The sequence below is a fragment of the Rhamphochromis sp. 'chilingali' genome, assembly GCF_963969265.1.
Source record: "Rhamphochromis sp. 'chilingali' genome assembly, chromosome: 21".
In the NCBI taxonomy this organism is placed as follows: Eukaryota; Metazoa; Chordata; class Actinopteri; order Cichliformes; family Cichlidae; genus Rhamphochromis; species Rhamphochromis sp. 'chilingali'.
In genome coordinates, this window is record NC_137949.1 from 29,493,225 (window position 1) to 29,517,392 (window position 24,168).

The window sequence follows — 24,168 nt, forward strand, 5'->3', positions numbered from 1 at the left end:
TTGTCATCCCTTTCATTTCGGCTCCATGAGGGCCCCAAGGGCAAATAGCAGCTAAACTGTGTTTTCCTATTTGCACAGTGGGTCTATAAACCTGTGTGAGATAAGATTTTCAGAACAAGGCTGATGATAACTGCTGTCGCTCTTCTCACCTTGATAAGAAGCAGTTTACATAATAAATGTATATATTTTCATACAATTCATTTGGATCTCCTGAACAATTATTTCCACGTGTAGAAAAACTGTTCTGATAATAACTTCCAGAACAATTCGACCTTTACCATTAAAAGCAATTCTTACAGGTAGTAGCTGTATATTGGAAGGAAATCTTACCATTACAATTATTGTGTATTGTAATGTATTGTAATCCTTTTTGAAATGTTATCCATCCATCCACCCACAGTTTCTTTTACCTGTTTATTTAATTTGGGTACTCTGTACTCAAAACAGTGCAGTAAAATGCACCCAAACAGCATGAGAACTAATTATTATGCCATTTTTATTTAGTTGTCTCTTTTATTTAGTTTGTTTTTTCACTGTGCTCAAGGGGCCTGAGTTAGTGAGCACAGAGAATGCAGGCAGGTAACTTCCTTGTAAAGCTCCTCGCAGGCACATGGGGGGAGAAACACCCTCTGGCATGTGTGTATTTCAGAGAAATGTCTGTGTGCACCTTTCTCACAATGTGGGCTCATAAATGCGGAAAGGTGCCTTTGCCGCCTGTTAACCTGTATGGGAAGCTTTGTTTTGGGTACAATATAGAAAAGAAGGAAGACATTAGCTTGACATTTTCACTGCATATTTTATTTGGTTATTTCAGCATGCACTATCTGACACAGACAAATCGGGCCCTTTTAAGTTGAAACTGTGAGTGTGATGACGCACATGATTAATAGAGGGTCAACTTCCTACGGGTCAACCACAAGGATGCCTGGCACGCTCCACTTTTTGGTTTGAGAGCTAAAGAAAATACATTTGGAGTTCATTTAAAAAACGTTTACTGTTTTATAGTTTCTGACTCTTATGCATGAAGGTAGATTCCTATGATCATTAGGAGGACACTGTGTTGTCAAGGAGTCCGGACAACTCAGTTTCCTGCCTTCTGGATAATTTTGTGCAATTGTTCCAATTTGTGCAATTTCTGTTTTTTGTTTGGGGCAATAAATATACATGCATCATGAAATTTATGCATATTTTTAGTATTTTTTTTTTAAATTAACATTTAAAACTCGGTTGTAAAAGAAGTGTGGGCTTACTGAAATTTAATGTGCATTTATTATAAATTTGTGATGATGCATAGCAGTGTCTGTTATCTTGATGTTTTAACAAAATACCCTAGTATCAGGCCTTTGACATAAAATCAGTTTATATGTTTTAAGAGCAAAGTCTGTGTTAAAATAAATAAATAAATAATAAAATGACAGACTGGAAAAAAAGGGAAGGCTATAAAAACACAGATTAAAAGCTTTGGGATAATCTATGACACACAAAATAATGCCACGGTGAACTGCAGTTTCTTTCAGCTCAGCACAATCTTCAGAATAAAATCTTTATTTTTAGAACCCATCTGAAAAGAATCATGGATACTTCTGTTGCATCTACTCCTGTAATGCACTGTATACTGAGCTATTCAGTCATCTCTTGCTCGTCTACAATTAGACCAAAATCCTGCAGCCAGATTACTGACTGGGACACAAAAGAGAGTTCAGATTACTCCAGCCTACAGTGGCTCTATGTGCATTAGAGAGTGTGGTATAAATTGGTGCTGTTTGAAATCAAAACAGTAAAGTGTCTTGTGTGTGCCTTTGCCGAGACTGTGGAATGATCCTGCAAGTAACCTCAGACAAGCATCAACATGACTATCTTGAAATCTGAGCTGAAAACAGACCTGTATGTCAAGCTTCTGGAAGCAGCTGATCTCTGGAAACGTGGATGGAGGAAAAGTTGTTGTTGTGTTACTTAATGTAAATACCTTGTTTCTTCTATTGTAAAGATTTTTGGTTTTAAATGTGTTATATAAATAAAATCGATTAACTTACTAGTAAACATGAAGCTGCTTCATAAAGTATTCAGAAAGGTTACTGAAGAGAATTAGAATTAATTAGAGAATTATTTTTAAAAAATTAATTAATAATAATAATAATAATAAATTGCACAATACATTTTTAAGTAGTAAAATGCTGGATGTAGCAAATATGATCCAGAGAAGATTCAATAAACACTCCATTTAAAAAATAATAATCATTTTCTGGGAATTATTTCCTGGTTCAGGCATTACAGGGTTAAGTGTTTTAGCTGAAGGCAACTGGACTGGATATTTAACCTAAGTGGGGATTTTACCTTGAAGGTGGTGCTGCAGGTGGTTGACCCAACCTGTCATCATTGAGTCATTAAGGTCGCAAGGGTCAAGGTGTGAGTGGGAGCTGAATTGCCTAAGAAGAGGCACCAGATAGCCGACATCTCATAGACGGCTGATAGTTAGTATGACAGACCACAACCCATGTTCAGTGCTGGCCACTCACAGTGGACATAGACGGCCATCTTTACTCATCTCTCTCAAACCAACTGTCTTCTCCGTCTAAAATGTGAACATTTAGTAACCTCTAAGGATATTTCCTGTCCTTTAAGTGCTACTGAGTCCTATCCTGAGGTCCTGGCTCTGCTATGTCGTGCATGTGTCTGTGGTTATTCTGTTGTTTCCTGGGCGAGTCTGAGCACTCGTCACTGCATTGCACTTCTTACACAACATTGTTCAGCTTGTGTTTAGGTCCACCCAATTTGTCCTGGGTTGAACCAGTTTTTGTCTGAAGGTTTGCTGAGTACACCAGGATCTTATGGGTGGAGAAGATAAATACTTCATTTCACATTGTAATTCATGGTTAATTCACACAGTTACTGGTTATTAATTAAGTATTTTTGCGTGACCTCATCTAAAGTGAGGACTATTTTTGCCTTATAAAGCTTTTATAAATGAAAATGAAAGTACCTTAAGACTCGAACAAGTCTTGGCTGTACTCACAACAGAAAATGATTCAGAAAACCCACAAAGAGATATAGAACGTAGAAATAATTAGTGCCAGACTCAAACATAACCCACCTGAGGTTTACAGAATACTGAAGTGTAGGTCGGACCAGAGTCTAACTAGTAACAGGAGTTTAAGAGCGAAAGATACACCAACCAGTTAGAGCCACGGGGTAATTTAACTTAAATATACTTAAGCTGCTTTATTTAAAATAAAAGATGAATATAGTTTTTCACAGAGCTTCACAAACAAGTGTAAACGCCATAAACAAAGCGTCCCTCACATTAAACTGATAATACAGGAAAATATCTCTGATGTTGGAATTTCTTTAGTTTGTTCCTGAAGTTCAACTTTCCTCTGCTTTGTATTCTGTTAGCCAGCTTTAGTCAGCTAAGTCCAGTCACGTTCATTTCCAAAGTGCTTTCACATTAGGTGAACTCAACTGAAATGAAAGAAGCAGTGGATGATCGCCTCCTCCTTCCCATTCAATGAAAACTCAGAGCACCTCCTTGGGGTAAGGAGGTGATCAGGTTAAGAAGTGGTTCTCCTTCATCATGGAGAATCCCAAATCAATGGGCATGTTCCATGGAATCTTAAAATCCCTAGCCTGTAAAACAAGGATGCTACCGAATTAAATCAATAAATAGCAATATTTAATGGCCATAATGTAAATAAAATAAGGATTCCCAAAATACTGCTACATTATTTTTGGCACCGCAGTTGTTGTATTCTAGTATTCCATCTTTTAATATTCATCATGACTTTATTTTATTTTTTTGTTTCTTTTTTATAGGGTTATTGTTTTAAATGGACATGCATAAAAATATAAACATTTTTATCTGTATTTATAAATTTCATACTAGGGAGGAGTAATGCCTTATAAATGATAAATTGGAGCCTTACTAATGCCTTAATAGTTAATGGTGTGATATTTTTATAAAGTGTCACTCCTTCATTTTTCCTTGAATGCTACTCCCACTGAGTTTCATCCATAGAATGGCAGTGATTTTTGTACTGCAGGCAAAGTATTTGGAGTTTTGCTTAAAGAGTTGATTTTTAACCAGACATTCCTTCTTGTTTGCTAAACCCCAAGCAAGCTTTCATGTGACCTTTACTAAAAAAAACATTATTCTGTCTAAGGCCTGTTTCACACGACTATGAGATTCTTGAATCACCTGCCTGACCATGGGTCTGATTACTTACACAGTCTGGGCAAATGATCAAATCTCCAGAGTTACTGTGGTTTTAAACACTGTTCATTTTACAATTAAAAAAGGACCATTGTTCTCCTAGACTATTTTATAGACAATTTAAAGTGTACAAGTTGATGATTTTAACATCTAATAAAATCACTGTGCTTTCATAAACTATTTCATTAAAGGTTTAAGTACATTTGTCAGTGCAGACAGATATCAGTGGTGCACTGTGGATGCATGCTGGTTCACTAGTGTTTGCATATAAATCCAGTAAATGCAAGACCTTTTTTTCTCTACATGGTTATATATAGCGGCAGCAACGAACGCAGCAAAGGTTAGTAAAACACCTGTCCTGCTGCATCCCATACAACAGAGGACAGACAAAGAGAACTGCACAAAATGATTGCCAATCACAACTTTAAACAGCCACAAGGGGGCGGTGTTACTTTACTTTAATTAACATTACTACAGCGTCAGTAGACTTATCAGATAGAAACATTGGGAACTGAACATGTTAGGCATGGAGTGTATTTCCATTTATGTGTGTTAACAAAGAACATTTTCATATATAACGTGATACTAATATCGTTATTGGAAACAGTTTGGAATAAGGAATCACGTTGCGGCGTTACCTTAATTGTTATTAGCTAATTTACTGTTAACTTACGGCGTAAAAGAAAGCAGTGTCCGATTACGTTTTATTTTTATTTCAGAAGTGAAATTTGATTGTAAACGGCGTTTTAATACTGTCTATAGTTTATCCTCATGACCCAGACAGTCAGTGCTGTACTAGGCGGCAGTAGCTGAATGAAGCAGACGGGAGGAAGTGGCTGTTAATGCAGCTCCACACCTTTCCGGTGTAGCAGCACTGCGACCAGCTCCACTCAAAGGAGAAAGGCGAGAGCTGGGTGTATTTCTGGAGAAAGGAGGGATAGATAAGAGGTAGGTAACTTATATTGGAATTAACAGTTTAACCGATAAAGATATGTCCCAGTCATTTTGTCATTGACGTGTGTATTATTCGTCCAGATAAGATTAGTTTTCTTAAGCTAACTACCGTTAGCTAGTTAGCCCGCGGCTAGCTAGCTAGGCAACAAGCTAGCTAATGTTAGCCTACTACCTGTGTGAAACAGCCACGAGCGATAGCTAGCTAATTTTTCATGTCTGACCCTCCCACCGAATCTCATTTCAGGGGGGACAGGAGTTACGCGAGTGGGTACATGTGCTGCTGAGTCACAGAGGTTATTCTCGAAGTCGTCCCTTCCTGCACAGCAAAGTTTCCCCGCACAGCGCTTGATGGAGTAGCCACAGAAAGCAGCTTTTCTCCTTTGGTAGAGAACAAGGGCGCACCCGGTGAAGAGGACCGCCAGACACCGACACCACAAGGAATTCACAAGTACCGCGGCTTTTTGAGGGGAGGCCTTATATACTCACAGCGTCTACTACCCATCACTTTTTAAATCGACTGTGCCCAAATTTCACACACCGCTTTGTGTTGTTTTACACAATACAATGAACGCACAGCAGCCGCTGGTGTCAAGTTCTTAACCTCACCGTGCCATGTTGTGTATAGGCCCCGAAACCCGTGTGATTTACTGAAGGTAAATGTCCCCGCTCTCAACAGGATCCTGACAGACTTTAACGAGAAGTCCCGAAGTCCTGATAAGGTTTGACATGCTTAAGGACTTTTGACTATCTAACCTTCAGTCGCTCTTCAGAGACATGTTTTCACCAGTAAATATATTATAAAAACTGAAGTTGTAATCTTAAGTGAGTAATTACCAAAACGGTATCTGAAACTTTTCTCAGTAGGCGCAGAATATATATGCACAAGAGTTCAAAATGGGGAAAATGCTCTCAAAAATATTTGGCAACAAGGAGATGAGAATATTGATGCTTGGACTTGATGCTGCTGGAAAGACAACAATCCTTTACAAACTGAAACTCGGACAGTCTGTGACCACAATCCCTACAGTCGGCTTCAATGTGGAAACTGTGACCTACAAAAATGTCAAGTTCAACGTATGGGATGTTGGAGGCCAGGATAAGATTCGCCCCCTGTGGCGACACTACTACACGGGCACCCAAGGGTTAATTTTTGTGGTGGATTGCGCGGACAGGGATCGCATCGACGAAGCAAGGCAGGAACTTCACCGCATCATTAATGACCGGGAGATGAGGGATGCCATCATCTTGATATTCGCCAATAAGCAAGACCTTCCGGATGCCATGAAGCCACACGAAATCCAAGAGAAGCTCGGATTGACCCGCATCAGAGATAGGAATTGGTATGTTCAGCCCTCCTGTGCGACCACAGGTGATGGACTATATGAGGGCTTGACATGGCTAACCTCAAATTACAAATCTTAATGATTGAGTTGCTGACTGTTTTAGGTCAAAACTATAATAAAGTTGCAAGTAACAAATAACTTCTCAAAATGAGTATGGTTAAGAAAAGTTGATTATTTCCCATTTATTTTTTATTACTATGTTTACCCCATGACTAATTTATCTCTAACTGGGTTTGCCGGCTTAAAATTCGCTTGTACTCTGTAGCAGGCCTATATCACATTCATTATTTCTGGGGCTTGCTTGATGAATATTGAGTTAATTGGTCCTAAGGTTGAAGCCACAGAAATCACCGCCTTTGCCTATTCTTTCTCCTGTTTTGTATAATTTTTCTAATGAAGCTGAAGTTTTTATCTTAATTCTTGGACTAAAGCTTGTTTCAAGGTTCTTCGGTCTCTGTTGCATTGAACTTGGATTTTTTTTCTTCTTCTTCTAAGGTGAGCTCTTTAATGTTATGTAGCCTACATGGAGGACTTTGACATTTGTTTTAAGACAGTACTGTGATGAAAAGTATTCATTCTCAATGGTATTGAGAAAAAAAAATTTCACCAATGCTTACATTTCATTCTCACCAGTTGGGGCATCAGAGGAGGGAAAATAATGACTTTGGACATGTTTTGTTACCCCTCTCGGTACCCTTATGTGGGCTATATATTTAACTGATTGACCTTTTTGTGTCATGTCTTGATACCTAATTGTGCTGAATATTCAACAAATAGGCCTCCAGTAACTTTTAAACATGCTTGTCGGGATGCATTTTTGATTTTTGGGTAATGCGTAGTCTGTCGACTCAATCTTTCCAAAGGAATGTCATTCAGTTCTGAGCTCTCAATCTGATACCACAGTTGATTAGCCTCAGCAATGGGACATTATATGATAGCCTATATCTGTAGCATGAGTACGAAAGTACATTAACCCTACATCAGAATCCATCTGTCACGCAGTCAGAGGGAGCTGTTTACTGGTGAAATGTTGAATGACACTTTGTGGTGCAGCTCTTACTCCTATTTTGACTGGGGGGTACCATGTACAGAACAATGTCATTGTAATGTCTTATTAAAAAAGTGATTTTAAATCTTCTATGTCTCTGTTTTTTCAAGAGTAAATGTAGTTGGTGGTTGACGCAACATTTTCAGGTTTTGGTAAACTTTTAAAAGCAGAAAAATGTAATAGGAAGTTTGTTTCAATGTGTGAGAAACTCAAGCTTACAATTCAAGTGTTAAAAATTCTCCCTCTGCTCAGTGGTATTCTCCATAAATGTTTATATGTTCACCCCTTAGACTAAGTTGCTGGCCTCAGTTCCCTTGCCAGTAAATGGGGGGGGGGGGGGGGATGTACAAAACAGGAAGTCCCGACTGCTGTTCTTTTTGGAACAACAACAGAGCCACATGGTAGTTTGCATGGCATTTGGAAGGGCAGCGGAGATGTACAGCTGAATTGCGAATTCTTTTTGAATGTTGCATGTTGCTTGTGAGCCATAGTTAAGTTGATGCTGAGCTGTCAGTTGTAACTTCCTGAGTCTGCCTTTGCTTGGGACCAGCAGTTTTAAAAAAAAGTAAAAAAGTCTTGGTTGCTTTTATTCAAGCTGCCCAATAGAAGCCCTGCTGTTCAGAAATGAAAACTCTGTCTGAGTAATGCTCTGTGATTAAGTGAAAATATAGTTTGCCTGTTGGATATAGCGGAGAAACTGCTGATGGGAACAGATGTCCTACTTTTTAAGGAGCCTCTCATGACCACGTTAAAATCATTTCTACATCCTTTGAAAATGCCAAAAGCTGTATAACAAGGGAAGTACCATGAATAATCAGTGTGTACTCTTACAAGATAAACACAAACATAAGTACCAACTAGCAGACTAGGAATAGTTTTGCAGTCTGTTCAATTCATACTTCTAAAACATGGACTTTCTTGCTGCTTGTATGCACTACTTCCTAGTTTAAGCAGACATAGTTGTACACTACATTGTCACTGAAATGTTTAGGGGTTAGTATTCCTCATAGAATATATTTTTGCAAAGTATGTCTTGTAAATATTTTAATTTGTCAGTTAGGACATGGAAAACAAATGTTTCCATTGAAATGTTTTTTTTTTTTTGCCAAAGACAGCACTGCTGGTGTTCACCAATCATCTAGCTGCTGTGTTTAGAGCAACAAAAGGTTAGCTAGCATTATTCTACAGATGTCCTAGAGTTTTTTGGCTCAGCATGCTTAATGACCTTGTGTCTTTTCCATTGAAACTGACACTATGAAAGCTAGTCATAAAGTGCATGTTTGCATTTACTGCAAGGTGATGCATTCTGTTTCATATGTATTATCTTTTTTCTTTCTTTTTTTTATCGTGGCAGCATTTGTTTTGTGGAAAATTTGGTGTTTAGTGCGTTGCTGCAGGGGCCTCAGGATGTTTGCTTTAGCACAACGGAGGTTTCCGTCAGACAGGTCAGGTGACATCAATATGACTCTGCTTCTACTGATGTTTCACGCAACCCACATACGTAAAGCAGCAGTGATTTATGATCAGCTACAAACACTCAAAGTATTCGAAGGGTACATGTAAATAGTTGCTTTCAGTAAGAGCTAGGTCTAGGGCCTCCATTAGACACTGATGGCAGCTTAATTGGGCTGTAATGGCCACTTTGGTTCCCACCACTTCATTACAACCATATGATCCTTACAGCTTTATTGGCAACACTTGGGCCCCGGGGCAAGGACAGAGAGTGTAAGCAGGTTTTATGACCTCTTCTCTGTAAAGATGAGACCTCCCGGCCCTTCTGTCAACTCCTTCTGCGCTCAGCAAAAATTCCTTACATTTCCTGTGAGGATAGCTTAGAAATGGGTGTTAGGTCACAGAAATCATGAATAATGAAGCTTGTTCTTCTTTTTTATGAAGCATTAGGGTTGTCAGGTTTTGCAAAAAAAAAAAAAAAATGTAGCAAATTTGACTGTTTTTACAGCAGCAAAGAAACAGGTTCTGTCAGGACCACACCAGCAAATGAGGATAATCAGCACTTGTTTCTCATGAGTCACCAGTGTCATAATTTGCAGAATAAGTAGGGCTTAAACTTCCACTGATCTGTGCAAGAATGTGTATGACAGATTTGTCTTAGCCGGCCAAAACGCGTGTTTGTTGGTGTGGTTCCCAGGACAACGGCCTGATGGGACCTCTGCCAGTGTGGCCTGGTGTTTTTGGTATCACACTGGTGGCTGGCTGCTGCACGTTTCCAATGAGTTCCTCTACTCTTTATGGAAAGAGGAAGAGTGGGGAGAAATCGAAAGATAACCTAATCTTTGCAAGTCAAGTTCTGCAATATTGGAATACCTTTTATTTTTTAAACTGAATAACGGCTTGTCCTTCATTAGTCAACTTCAAAAGTTTTTAAACTACTCAGGAGAATCTGTTGTGGGTAGTATTGTAGCTGTACTCCTCCCATGCTTAGAATTGAATTGTGCTTGTGGTTTTCAGGGGTGTGGTTTGTCTTCCTCACTTGTCTTCGCTTCCTCTAAACTCCAGCTGCAGATAACATTTGTGAAGGTAGGTGCTACCTTCACAATGCTCATTTTTCTGACTGCAGGCCCTGAATATAGTCATCGCCACTTTAATGTTGGCCTGCAGGACGACAGCCACACCCTTCTAGCTAATCACTCAAGGATTTGAGATGCATGCACAACACTAAACACCATTATTATTTATCTGCCAAATGGTAGGAGGGAACACCTACTTTAAGCCATGGTTTGCAGAGCTTAGTTCAGTGGCTTATTCTCAGGGACAATAAAACAGCCTCTTTGGTTATGAAACTACCCTCTATCACTTGCTCTCTGTCCTCTGGTTAAATCCCGTGCCCCTTCTTTGAGTGCGTTGTTAATAATGAACTGCACAGAGCTCAGTTTAAAACGGGTCCGGAAGTGGCTGAAAGTCGTTTTAGGTTTCCTGTTGAGGTTAACACTGTAGAATGCCATTGTAAATGCTGCATTTCTCTTTCGGTACCGTAGCTGGGGCTGGAATTTGTTTTGATTGCAGGTGTTTTGGAGTAGGTTTTGCTCATAAATGAGGTTTCCTACAAGCATGTTGTGGTTTTGATAGTGAGTAATGCTGTGCAGTGCAGGCCAGTTACATGAGGTTGAAAATATGAGGCTGTGATATCCAAGGTGCACTCTGGGCATAAGTCCAAAACGCATTCCATTCATATCTGAAGTGAGGGTTGCTTACTGTGGTGAAACTGCAAATTCAGAGAACCAGAAAATAACTGTTAAGTGTTGGAAGTCCACCTGACACATCCAATTTGTTTGTTATTGCACAGACAAAGTGCTCATACAGGCATTAACTAATTTAGGTCACAAAGAAAACCGTTTCGCTGGCTGACATCCAATCTGTTCAGTTTTTGTTTTTGTTTTTTTTTAAACCTCAGAGCTGCTATTTATTTTCCGTTACACATAAATGTGTCCAGAGAGTACTCTTGAAAAGTGATAAAATGTTTATGTGTGCACCAGTTGAACTGTGGAACAATGTACTGTGCTTTTTGAACAGCACCACAAATAGAGTAAAGAGTGTTAACCATCGTTGCTTTCAGGTGTCAGAAGTGCTACAGACTGGGAGGAGGGGGGGCAGGCATAAATGGTGCTGCAGTTTGAGGCCTCTCGAGCGTCTTGCTTGCAAGGAACAGAAATTTAAGTCTGTTTCTGAAGTAAAATGAAATCAGTTTGATTGTTTTTTTAGATTACTTGCTTATTTAATGCATTGGCCTAAGGCCTATTCATACAGTACACAGAACACTGACCTCCACAGTGTTAAAGGATGAGCCACTAAGCAGTGATTATAACACTGCACTGTGTACTACTATAGACAGAAGTCATTCACCCAGGAGCAGTATCCACCAACCGCATGGAGTCACCCACAGCCTTCACACACTCGCTGACAGGATGATGAAGATCCATGCAAAGTGAACTCAGAGACTTTTCTCAGGAGCTCGCCGCCACACTGTCACACTCCATGACTGACTACATCTGTGTATGTGACAAGATCGCTGTAATTACAGCAGAGTCAGTGTTTCGCGTGACAGTGCATCTGGATTAAACAACAGTTTGGGTTTGGAAGGAAGTCTCAGATCTGTGGCGAGCCAGGCGATGCGACACACACTCACTCACACACGCAGTCCGGATTCAGACTGTTATGAGGTAATGACTCAGGGAAACTTTACACAAAAGCACACAGCTACACTGTTTCCCTGCTCTAAAATTCTTCCTTCTGTCCTGGACCACCACACATCTTTAAAATGACAAATTCATCACTGCTCTAGTATGCCGTAGAGACAGCAGTCACAGGAAGTGAAGTCACAGGACCTTTGGTATTTCAACCAAGGGATCAATAAACTACTACTACATTTTTTGCTGACATCAGTAAATGACCATGACTGTGCCACATACACTGCACATATGTATATATACATGTGCGTGCATATTATGCATATTATTTTAAAACCTAATATTGCCTACAAAGACAATCAAATGACCTTTGATTAACAAATGTCATTACAGGCATAGCGCTGACATTAGTGCACTAACAGGGATGAAAGGAGAGTAAAGTGTGTGCAGTATTCTCACAGTGCTCCCCTCTCAACTGCAGCACAGCTGTCTTAACAGCACCCCCGCCCTCCCCCTGTTCCCCTGCAGGGGTGTGTTTGGGGGGGGGGGGGAGCATTGTGTTTCTATAAGCTAGTTGTCCCATTGGGCTTTGCTTCCCTGGCACGGTACCACCTCTTGCTCTCAGATCCAATGAACAATGAGTGCTGCAGATTATTAGCATTGTTGTGTCCCATCTTTCCAGATGAGGATAAAGAGATAGCTGAAAGAAAACAAATACAGTGCTTGGTAAGCGAGGTCTGGCCTGCTCCCTCTTGGTGCACCGTAAAGTTCAGTCGGGCTCAGATTGCTATGTAAAATGGAGAGGGGGGGGGGGTGTGTGTCTATGTCTGTGGATACACCTTTGCGGAATCAGAGGAGTCACTCTTTCATGCAGGCCTTCTTCTATTTTTAATTAGCCCAGTTTGGTGTCTATTCTTGAGCCACTCCCTTAAAGTTTGTGAGAAAATGAGTCTTCCTTTCTGGAGCAGTGTCTCTTGGCTCCAGGCAGCGTGATGATGGTGACACAAAGGATCCTCTGTGTCACTTGGCTGTGATGCAGCAGAGTTGAGCACACCACACGGACTGCTGGAGTCAGACTCTCCTCCACCCATCTGGTATTGGGGGGAGTGCTGCACTGCTGCCTCATGTTAAATTGTTTTACAAGAATGCTGATTATGGAATCCATTGCAGGTGTTCACTAGCCCAAGACAATAATTAAACTTAAAAAAAAAAAAAAAAAAAATCCCAGTATGCATTAGATACTATGGACTTGTGTTCCAAATACAGGTTTTCCACACCATTAAGAGTTATTCCTACTTATAGCACCATCTGTTGGCAGAAAATGCCCCCATTCTGTCTTGATGGTTACCAGAATTCACAGTCATGTGCATGTGTGTCTGATATATATGATAACAGATTACTGAGACACTGCTGCTGCTTCACTGTGGGCTGTCCTCATTTACAGTGGGCCTTCCTATTCCCCTGTTGTGTGAGCCTAATTAGTCATCTACAGGAACAGCACAACTACACCGTTTTAATTATTTTTGGTTAACATTTAAGGAAAACACCAGGGATGGGGAAATATATTTTGAGTTACTTAAGTGGAAGACCTATGGATGGGGTGGGGGAGAAAGTGTTGACACAGAATAATGGAGCTCCCCTTTACCCCTCTAATCTCCTCAGTAACCCCTCTGGGTCCTGTCCCCACCACACTGGGGGGCATGGACTTATTCCCAGCTGTGAGTCAAATTAATTAGGCAAACGTGTCCCAGCCAAACCAAAGCAGACCTTAACCGCAAGTTAATTCTGACTGTAACGGTCCAGCTGCACAATGTGCAAGTGAGAGTGGCACAGGAGGGCCACAGGGAATGATTATCTTACATGATCCGCTGTAGTTATTTATAGTAACTGTAAATAAAAATTAAAAAGCAATTAAACTCACTTGCTCCTTTCTTCATAGGCATTCTCATCGACCAACATCTGTAATCTGATTCGATCCCACCACACCTCTGCCTCTCTTGATCAAATGCTGGTTAACTGGTTTGTTAGCTGGAACAGAAAGGTATACACATACAATTTTCTTCATGTTTTCAGATTGCTTGATTTCATGTTGACTCTATACACAAAGCTAAAGCACCTGCACATGTAGTATTATTAGCCACTGCTCTGCTCTACTAATAACGCCAACTCTTAAATTCAGGGAAATTTATATACAGTGGGCTTTTCTGCCTATTAAAATAGGTAAGTGTTGCATTCATCCAGTGATCATGTTGGACCATTGTAATCAAATGTGTAATGTGTAATCAAACTTGGATCTATCGTACTATTTCTTTCATAAATCAATTTGAGTATTTAGGGGGATCTCATCCTGTCAACTTCAGTATTAACATTTTACTTGGCCTGAGTGTTTGAGGACAACGTGCTCATTACCCTACAGCTCTACTGTGTAAACAGACAGCAGCATGAAAGGCTGTGAGGGGGCCCCTGCATGCCTGTGGGAGTATGGGGCGTACTTCATGGTTTTATGCTTGAAAAGGAACCATAATCTTCCACCTAATCTGGGGCTTTGAGTGGAATTCCCCTCACATGGACGGCAAAAGCTGGCATTGCAGATCTCTGTTGTCCTCCATTTTTAAAGATTGGGGACCCCACATAAAGATATAGATTGAAATTTTTAGTTATACATTAGATTTGTTACCCTAACCTCACTTCATATGAAAAGTTAACAAAACTGTCTTCACATCTTAATATTTAATTGTTGAGCGAGCAGCCTGGCTCTTTAATTAATCAGTGCACACAATTAAATCCTTTCCTAAGTTTCAGATTTTAAGCAACTACTTCTTACAAGTGTCTGAATTTACATAATTCACAAGATGAAAATCACAAAGAAAACCACTCTAAACACCACTTATCACTGTCATCAGGTGCTTATTTCTGCATGAGGTTATCTATATTTTTATGTAAACATGTAATTGTACATATTATCCAATTATTTAATTATCACTTGCTAAATATTCCAAGTTTAATGACATACAATGGGAAAATATGTCTGTGCTCAAGAGCAGAAGTCCAATAGGTTTCATGTTTGCAGCTTTTTGCAGATGCCTAGGGCGTAAAGGCTTCACTTTCACATCTGCTTAACTGTATTTTGTATAAACAAGACGAACTGCAAAGACCCAGGGGGATGATGCCTCTTGCTCAAACAATGCACTTGTTTCTCCGAGCTGTCCTTCACATGTCTGCCATCTAGCTTCACAGCAACAGAACTACATGGACTGAAAGGGAACTCTACTGTTTTAAAGAGCAGGAAAAAATAGTGTCTGTGTGTTGATTTAATCATGTGTGCTCCAGTCAAATAACACACACAGTAATTTAACAGCATGCTCCCCTTTAAAAAGTTAAAAAATTTAATATCTTAAACAAGCTCAGTACACTGTTGCAAGTTTCAATGTCACAATCGGAGTCCGATAATCAGGCTTTTCTTCGAATGTGCAGAATGTGGATGTCTGGACTGCTAAATTCTGGGTCTTGTTTCTCTGAAGGAATCTCCTCACAGCAGAAGTTCTGTTGCAGCAACTTAAAAAGAAATGAGAGCAGGTCAGACGATAGCTATGACAAATATCTCCACTTAGTTTGTGGGGGGGAAAAAAAACATAATTTAACCTCAAAAAACTGCCTTTCCACTTCTGGGTTGACACCCTCAGTGCGCTGCTCATAGCAGCAAACAATGCAGGTCTCTGGTCCACAAAGCAGCTTCAAGCTCTCCACCAGTGGAACAATTGACTGTATGGAAATAAGATGACTCACAATGAGACATACAACACTTTTTCAGAATGATTGTAATGTTGCAATCTTGTAGGGGATCATAATGGATTGAAAACTACAGGAAAGTACCTGCTCATAATAGATGCAATCTGCCATAAGGACATAATCTGGGTGAGGCAAGAATTCAGACACATCTTCACCCCTGTAATATTGAAAATAAAATATTAAGCATATGCTGAATGTCCCGCTGAAGTATTACTGTGAAATTTATATTAGGAGCATAAGACAAATAGGAAATGTAAGTACAAACCATTTCAGTACCTTGGCAGTTATGGATCCACTGCTAATAAGCGCCTGGTTTTCTTGGATGTTCATCTTCAACAGGGTCTGTAAATCTTCTAGGTCTGTTACTATTACCTGTGCTCTGCAGGAATTTTGTTTTAAAAAATATTAATAAATCACCAATACTGACTTTTCCCATATGATTACTAAAACATAGTAGTAGTGCAAGGAATGACGTTTAAATATTTTGATATTTAAACACAACACTAAGATCACATATAAAAAACAACTCACCCTAGCGTTGCTACCATAAGACCAACTACTCCCGTACCAGCTCCCAACTCTAGCACAGTCCTACCAGACCAAACGTTCACACCTGAAGACGGATCGTAAAACTGCTTTGTCTCTAAATACTTTGCGAGAACAATAGCTGCATCCCACACAACGCAGCCAACATCTCCCAAGAAGCACTGCTTAACTTTTAGGGCACAACCGTCGTTTCTGTCTATTTCTCTGACAAAATATTCATTCTCGTCCGCCTTAGCCGCCATGTTGGCCAAAACAGAAACAGAAATAGAACTTCCGGTCTGATATATTTTTCTAAATAAAAGACTTACCTCGCCCAACATTAGGACTGGTGCACAGAGTTGTGCTTGATGCTTTAAAAAGTTATGTATTTCTAATATTTCTATTTTATTATTTTAAAAATACAATCATAAACAATGAAAACTCTATGGCATCACAAGATACGACAAGAAATACTTATCTTAATATTTATTAAAAAAAATAATACAATTAAAATGACATTTTAATAGCAAAAAATCAAACAGAATTTAAACAGAAGTTGCAAAAAAATTTAAAAATAAAATACAGTTAAGTTAAATTAAATTAAAGACATGAACGTGAGCGATGATTAGCGGGTCCTTCCACCGTAGCACATTTTAAAATTATTTAAAATTATTTGAAGCGTACCAAGAACCATGGTTTCTGTTAGAGAGTGAAGGCTTATAGGGATTTCTTCTTTTTTTCTTATTTTCTTTTGACCTCATAATAATAACAACAACAATAAAAATAATAATAATAAAAATTGTTTTGTGTCTTCCCGACTTGAAGTGAATTTTTTTGAACATTTATTTGTTTATTTATTTGTAGTTATTTTTTTGTAATTCACAATAACTGTTATTAATGACCGAAAAAAGAAAATAATATTAAAAAATAGATACATTAATATTACTACAATTAACTTGACGTGCCGGAAGCCGTGACGTGTTCGCGCGCCACTGCAATTGGTGTGGCGGCGGTAATTATGCTTGCTAGCTGAGAGAACTAGCAGCTGAGAAGCAACTTCATACTGTTTGTCGAAGTGTAGTAACTGAATATTACCGATGTACATCTGAGTCTGTGTTTGTTAGTTGTCCTGCCTCTGCATAGGTTTAAAATGTTTGCCAGCAGCACAGAGGAGGTAACTGATGGTTACGCCTCAGCATGTGAACAGTCGTGGGGTACTGTACCTAAGGACAAAAGTGGACTGAACGAAACCTCCTCTTGTGTCACAGCAGCTTCATCAAAGCAAAGTTTAAATGAGGGCAGTACGAGCTCCCGCCACGGCCCATCATCTGGAACGGCCTCAGGTGATGTGCTAACATTAGCAAGTTTTATTTTGGGGGGGAGAGTGAGATTATATAACAAAAAACTTGCTAACATTGACATTTCTGTTATGAAATGATCAATTTTTTTTTAATTGAGAGCAGTTGGGGCACCCGGCAAAATTTGGCTCTGGGCATGACACAGCAGTAATAAAACTGTACTACACCTCTTTTCTTATGTTTCCTATTGCTATAGGTCAATTACCGAGCAGCTGTAGAATAGGCAAGCCAGCTTCATTGCTCCTTTCATCTTGTTCAGAGAGCTCATCTTTCCACAGCCGTGGAGGAACGTCGAGACATAGAAGGACCCCAGGGTCTGCTGGGGCACCTACTGGTACATATCCTGCACAGAGTTATTGATTACTCTGGTATTAATTAAGCATATTTTAAAATAAGATATTACTATTAACAAAGAACTTTTTATGCAGGAACAAGTTGCTCATCTGGATCCACAAACGCTGGTGCTTCTGTGGTTGTGGTAGTAGTTGAAGGACGCGGCTTAGCCAGAGGAGAGATTGGCATGGCTAGTCTCGATTTGAAATGCCCAGAGCTTGTTCTCTCTCAGTTTGCAGATACAGGAACATATGCCAAGGTAAAAAACCCATGTCCTACTGTCATTTAGCACTTAAAGACACATGGAATTGATATTTCAGTCATGTGTTATTCATCTGAAGGTCACAACCAAGATTCACATCTTGGTCCCAGTGGAAATACTGATGCCAGACACAGCCAGTGAGAAGGGGAAAGGAACAAAGCTGTTCAATCTCATCACTGAGAATTTTCCGGTACAAATGCAACAATAACACACAATTCTTTTAAACAAATTTCCACTTAAAGTAGAGAGTAGCCAACTTGTGCTTAAGTATTCACTGAGTTGCTGTGGTGCAAACTAAATTTTATTGGGTGTTTTTTCTTTAGGGTGTAACTTTCACTCCAGTGCAAAGGAAGTATTTTAATGAGAAGAAAGGGCTGGAGTACATTCAGCAGCTGTGTGCCCCAGAATTCAGCACTGTTGTTATGGAAGTTCAAGCTAAGTATGCTATAGATAGATAGAGAGATACTGTAGCCTAATAATTTTGTCATTACCCAATGTAATAACTTTTTTTTTAGGTACTATTGCCTAGCAGCTGCAGCTGCTTTGCTGAAGTACTTAGAGTTCCTCCAGAACTCTGTCTACGTTGCCAAGTCCCTTAAAGTGAGCTTTAAAGGGAGTGAGCAGACAGCCATGATTGACTCAGCATCTGCCTCTAACTTGGAATTGGTGGTTAATAATAGAAACTACAGGTGAGATGGAAAGCGATGATAAGAACAACATCTTTTTATGTAGCTCCTCTGTCATGCAGTCTGACTGTGCCTTTTCTTTTTTCGTTCTAGGAGTGACCATACTCTTTTCGGGGTACTCAACCACACAAAAACACCTGGTGGTGCCAGAAGGTTGCGCTCCAACATTTTGGAGCCTCTAGTTGATGTGGAAACAATCAACACTCGCCTGGACACCATACAAGAGCTGCTGGAAGATGAGGAGCTTTTCTTTGGCTTAAAGAATGGTTGGAAGCAGGCACAAAAAGTTTGAGGTTGCATACTGAAAATTGGAGCATATCTGCATTGACTGTTTGTTCTTCTGGCCCTTTTAGCCATAAGTCATTTCGTTGACATTGATCAGCTGCTCTCAGTTCTCGTCCAAATCCCAAAGAAGGAAACAGTGCGTGCAGTACTTTCAGTGCTTGTGACAATATTCTGTTTGTTTACTTCTGTGCATTTGTCACTACTGTTACTTTTTTCTTCGACAGTTTCAAGTCGCTGAAGCAAAGATTGCACATATCATTCAGCTGAAATACACACTGGACCTGGTGCCGAGGTTAAGGGTCTGTGCCGCTAACATCCTCAAACAAAATCGCCCAGTAGCCATGGACAGAATAAGAAAACAATTAATTCATTAAAAGCTAATTGTGACTTAGTTATAATGCAAATACTGAGTCTTTGTTAAAGTGTTATACCATTTAAACAGATGTTGCTGAAGAACGGGAACACAGCTCTGCTCAAGGCATATAGTACAACACTTGAGGATAACAGGTTGTAAATTTTGTGCTTATGTACGATGAACTGAATTTGCTAGTTACAATCTCCTGTCTACAGACTCATTCCACTGTGTACATTTATGTCTGCCTCAGGTTTGACATGATACTGGAGCAGATCAAGACTGTGATCAATTATGACACAACTTACATCAAAGATAGCTTTAAAATGCGCACCCAGAAGTGTTACGCTGTGCGCCCGAACATCAACAAGTTTCTTGACATTGCCCGGAAAGCTTACACTGAGATAGTGGACGACATTGCAGGTGTTAATGTTTAGTGTTTACCAGATAACTTTGTCTTGCGATGTTTAGGTAATCTGTTCTTACCTTTAGCCATGCTTCATGTCATTGTGCTGCACAGAGCTTGTGAACCAGCTGGGGGAAAAATACGGCTTGCCAATGCGTACTAGCTTCAGCACAGCTCGAGGTTTTTTCATCCAGCTGAAGCTTGAAGGACTAACCTTACCAGAAGGGAAACTCCCCTCAGAGTTCATCAAAGTAAGGTCCACTGAAGGAAGCCAGACTTTTAGCAAAAAATCGAACTCAGCATTAGTTGTTAATAAAGGAAGCTAAATTGCCGCCGGTGGGACAATAAGGTTGACAATGAATGAAGAGGGACAAACCTGCATTTCAACATCTTTTCACCTCAGGTAACTAAGCACAAGAACAACTGTGGCTTCACCACTGCAGACCTGATGAAGAAGAACAGCCGGTGTGAGGAGGCCCTGAGGGAAATCTTTCACATATCTTATGTGTGAGTTGATCATTATCTCGTGACTTACAAACATGAACAGAAAATTGAGGTAAAGGAATATAGCTTTGTGGCATGACTGTTCTTAGCAGTTTTACAGTTTTGTACAGTGTTGTGCAAAAGTCTTGAGTTGCCCCTCATTTCTTTGTTTTGCTAGAAAACTAAAAGTTAGAGCCAAAACTTTTAAATTTGGGTTAAACTCTCCATAAGAGCTGTCGCCACCAATTTTCAGTGCAATCCTGTGATATTCAAGCATACCTCGTTCTTTTCCTCCCTGTTTTCTTTCATGGCTCCTTAACAGCTACTGAAATCATTTCTGATGAGGCGTCATTGAACAGTAGAGGGATCAACTAAAGGTCCAGGTGCATCTCTGAGGTCCTGTGTGGGGTCTTTGCTGAATTTTTCCCAATTTCTTAATGACTCAACTTTCAGATACTGTTCATCTGCTGTAGATAGTCTTTTAGGCCATTTGGTTTGTTTTCACTTGTTCATTATCAAATTTCATATCAAGTTCATTATCAAAGACACACTGCACACCATGCTGAGATGTGCCAAGTTTTAGCCTTTTGAGAATCACCTTGTTGCTGCAAAAGTATTTTACGTTGTAAAACTTTATTATTTTTGGCAATTTTATAGATTCACCTAAAGACATTGGAATAAAATATGTCTTTTGTGATAGGCTGTCAGTAACAAAGTTTCTAAATATACAATTTAAAATGGGTTCTTTGCTAAGCGTTAGATCCTTTTTAATGCTTAAATGATTCATAGATCAGCCATAAGTCGCTTAACAAGCAAAACAATATTCGTGGGAAAATGGTCAAGTACAAAATTTGTGAAAAATCAGCCAGTGTCCAAAGAAAAACTTTGAAAGACCTTCAGAAAGCCTGGAGAGCTATTACTCAAGACAAATAAAAGAAAAATTACAGAAAGTTTTGGCTCTTTGGAAGCAAAATATGAAGAAATAAGGGTTGAGTCAAGACTTTTGCACAGTATTGTAATTGCAGAACTTTGATCTGATTTACTGATCTTTACCAGTTGATGTTATTTAAGGGGTTACTTAACTCCTTTAAAACCAATTATTCAACTCATGCAATAAACTGGGGAATGTAGATTTTTCTCTGTGGCCAAGTTCTGTTTTTAATTATGCTTTTAAGGACATATCTATTAAACGTTATTATACTCTCTGTCCACTAGGGGGCACTGTTTATTAGCCATAGTTTCTGTTCAGTTCAGTTTTTATTTCCCTGAATCATGTAACCTGTCTCCATACAGGGTGATATGCCAGCTGCTGAGAACTATCCATGAGCACATTCACTGCCTTTATAAGCTCTCTGATGCTCTATCCATGTTGGACATGTTGCTGTCCCTGGCAAATGCATGCACCATCTCAGACTACGGTAAGCATGAATCACTGTTGATTCCAGCTCTCAAGTCAGTCAGACTGTCATATTAACCATGACAAAGCCTGAACTGTTGTCTAAAGGTGTGCTGTGTGCTGCACAAGGCAGCACCCAGCCATCATCACACATGACAGCCAGAAGCGCCTCTATTGAGCTGGCAGCTCTGCTGGCCCTAGTTCTTTTCTGTGTCTGTCGTGGGCAGCACCAACCCAATCAGCCATGTGGGTGGTGAGTGCTGGCCCTCAGCTGTCTGAAAGTGTCTCGTTATAGACACGTGCTGACTGCCTGCCCCCTTTCTATCCCAGCCAGCTTGTACTCAGATTACCCGTCTTACATAACTGCGCACTGATGTGCTGTACATACCGAGGCAAATCTACCCAGCAGAGGAGCTAACTGCCTTACCTCTAGCAGAAATCGGTGTGTTACTATGTTATGACACCTTTAAGTGAACGAGTAATAAATGGTGTATATAAATATAATTTTATAGATGGCACGTGTGTGTGTGTTTTTTTTCACGAAACATTAGAAATGAATGTAAGGCTCAGTATGTAAACAGAGTTATTGTTTTGTGTTTTTCTGTTCTGCCCGCCAGTGCGTCCAGAGTTTACAGACACATTGGCCATCAAACAGGGCCGTCACCCAATTCTGGAGCGAATTGGCAGACAGCAGCCCGTATCGAACAATAGCTACATCTCTGAGGGCAGCAACTTTGTCATCATAACAGGACCCAACATGAGTGGCAAATCCACTTACCTCAAACAGGTGGCGCTATGTCAGATCATGGCTCAGATAGGTCAGCAGGAAGTTATAAACCCACCTTCCCCATGTGAATTTTAAATGTAGGCCTGGTCATTTCTGTGCATTAATTCAACACTGTGTGTTTTTATTTCAGGCTCGTTCATCCCTGCTGAGTATGCTTGTTTTCGTGTTGCTGATCAGATTTTCACCAGAATTGGTGTAGATGATGACTTTGAAACCAACTCTTCCACCTTCATGTTAGAAATGAAGGAGGTACACATTCCTAAGTTATATTTGAGCAAACAAAACAAAAAACATCAATCAAAAAGATCATTAATATGTAATTAACTGAGTGTGTCTGTCCAAAAGATCTCTTACATAATCCACAATGCAAGTGACAAGTCCCTGATTATTATAGACGAGTTGGGGCGTGGTACCAGTGCTGAGGAAGGGATTGGTATTTGTCACTCAGTCTGCGAGTTCCTCCTTGGCCTGAAGGTAGAGTATGCCCTAATACAGCCCTGCATCACCACTCCTTTCTCTAAACTGAAAACCAGATGGTTCCGGTTCTTATGCACCATATTAGCTACTTAATTTATTATAACTTATTGTTACACCTGTTAGATCAACAGTGGAACGGTAGAACCAACAAAGAGATTGGGCATTCTCCTAATTTTCAAGGTGTGTCCTCTTTCTTGCAGGCGTTCACTCTGTTTGCTACACACTTCCTTGAGCTGTGCCAGCTGGAGTCTCTGTACCCGAACGTGGAAAACCAGCACATGCAGATTCAGCATACACGCAGTGGTGACACTGGTGCAGAGAGCGTGGTATACACATATTTGCTGAATCGAGGGTCTTCTGAAGAAAGACACTATGGTACAGAGTCAGTGAAATCCAACAACAGCCCTGTTGGCAATTTTCATGGAATCAGTCACAGAGCTTGTTTTTGTTTTCCTAGGACTGAGAGCAGCAGAAATGACAGCCCTTCCTTCAAGCGTAATTCAAGAGGCAAAGACAATTGCTTCAAAAGTTAGCCAGCAGTTTTTGGTATGGTTTAGAAAGTTCAGTTATTGACTTTTTGTCCTAACATCTTTGGGTCATCAACGTCTTCTCTGTGCCTTTAAAATTAACAGTTCATTTTTACCTGTGCTTATATGGAAGGTCCCATTTATGTGCCACAGTATTACAAATTATAATCAACAGAAAGCCAGCGTTAGACACTGAGAGACAAATGCTGTATCATGGCTAAATATGTATTTCATTGATAATAACCAGAGAATTCAGAGAATTGCTGGATAAAAAGAGAAGACCTAACATGTTTTATTCTTTCAGGCTAGACATCACACTGATCCAGAAACTCAGAGGCAGCGAGCTGTGTACCACCTCTCCACACGCCTGCTTCAGACTGCTAGAAACTCAAGACTAGACCCCGATAGCCTGCGGATGTATCTGAAAGGGCTAAAGAAGCAGTATGAGGCAGAGCTTCAGACTGCAGGACAAGCAGTGGCTGCAGAGGAGCAGTGACTTGACTCTAAGCCTTTCAGCATGGAGGAGCTTTTATACACTTTCTTTTTTGTCTGTGATCTCGACATGACACCCTGAGTTTAAAGATGACCTTATCTGACATAAACAGATATACAAATGTTTTTATAAACTATGTCATAATAAATAGTTTCTGTGTAAATTTGTTGTGATTGTGATTTTTAATGCAAAGTAAAACATAACAGAATGCGCATTAAGTTAATAACATCTCACTCTCTTAGTTTACAATTACATAAATATTGCCGTAAGCCATAATGGTAAGCAAAGATCTGCTGGAACTTGTCATACAAT

General features: G+C 39.9%; 3 protein-coding genes across 3 annotated transcripts; 2 read left to right on the forward strand and 1 right to left on the reverse strand.

Moving 5' to 3' along the window:
• The first annotated feature begins 5,006 nt into the window (after nt 1-5,006).
• Nucleotides 5,007-7,641, forward strand: arf6b (ADP-ribosylation factor 6b). Its single transcript, XM_080870898.1, has 2 exons — nt 5,007-5,155; nt 5,406-7,641. Exon 2 carries the CDS (start codon nt 6,056-6,058, stop codon nt 6,581-6,583), a length of 528 nt encoding a protein of 175 aa, XP_080727024.1. The 5' UTR covers nt 5,007-5,155; nt 5,406-6,055; the 3' UTR covers nt 6,584-7,641.
• A 7,424-nt stretch (nt 7,642-15,065) lies between these two features.
• vcpkmt (valosin containing protein lysine (K) methyltransferase) lies at nt 15,066-16,298 on the reverse strand. Its single transcript, XM_080871067.1, has 5 exons — nt 16,018-16,298; nt 15,752-15,865; nt 15,571-15,643; nt 15,340-15,459; nt 15,066-15,252 (listed from the first exon to the last, which is right to left on the reverse strand). The coding sequence occupies exons 1-5, from the start codon at nt 16,272-16,274 to the stop codon at nt 15,148-15,150; spliced, it is 669 nt and encodes a 222-aa protein (XP_080727193.1). The 5' UTR covers nt 16,275-16,298; the 3' UTR covers nt 15,066-15,147.
• A 685-nt stretch (nt 16,299-16,983) lies between these two features.
• msh4 (mutS homolog 4) lies at nt 16,984-24,007 on the forward strand. Its single transcript, XM_080871063.1, has 20 exons — nt 16,984-17,354; nt 17,566-17,703; nt 17,798-17,961; nt 18,044-18,154; nt 18,288-18,403; nt 18,480-18,653; nt 18,744-18,916; nt 19,004-19,071; nt 19,160-19,234; nt 19,378-19,442; nt 19,541-19,710; nt 19,808-19,944; nt 20,097-20,200; nt 21,470-21,594; nt 22,190-22,390; nt 22,490-22,608; nt 22,705-22,833; nt 23,037-23,211; nt 23,294-23,382; nt 23,668-24,007. Exons 1-20 carry the CDS (start codon nt 17,162-17,164, stop codon nt 23,857-23,859), a joined length of 2,718 nt encoding a protein of 905 aa, XP_080727189.1. The 5' UTR covers nt 16,984-17,161; the 3' UTR covers nt 23,860-24,007.
• Nucleotides 24,008-24,168: the final 161 nt, after the last annotated feature.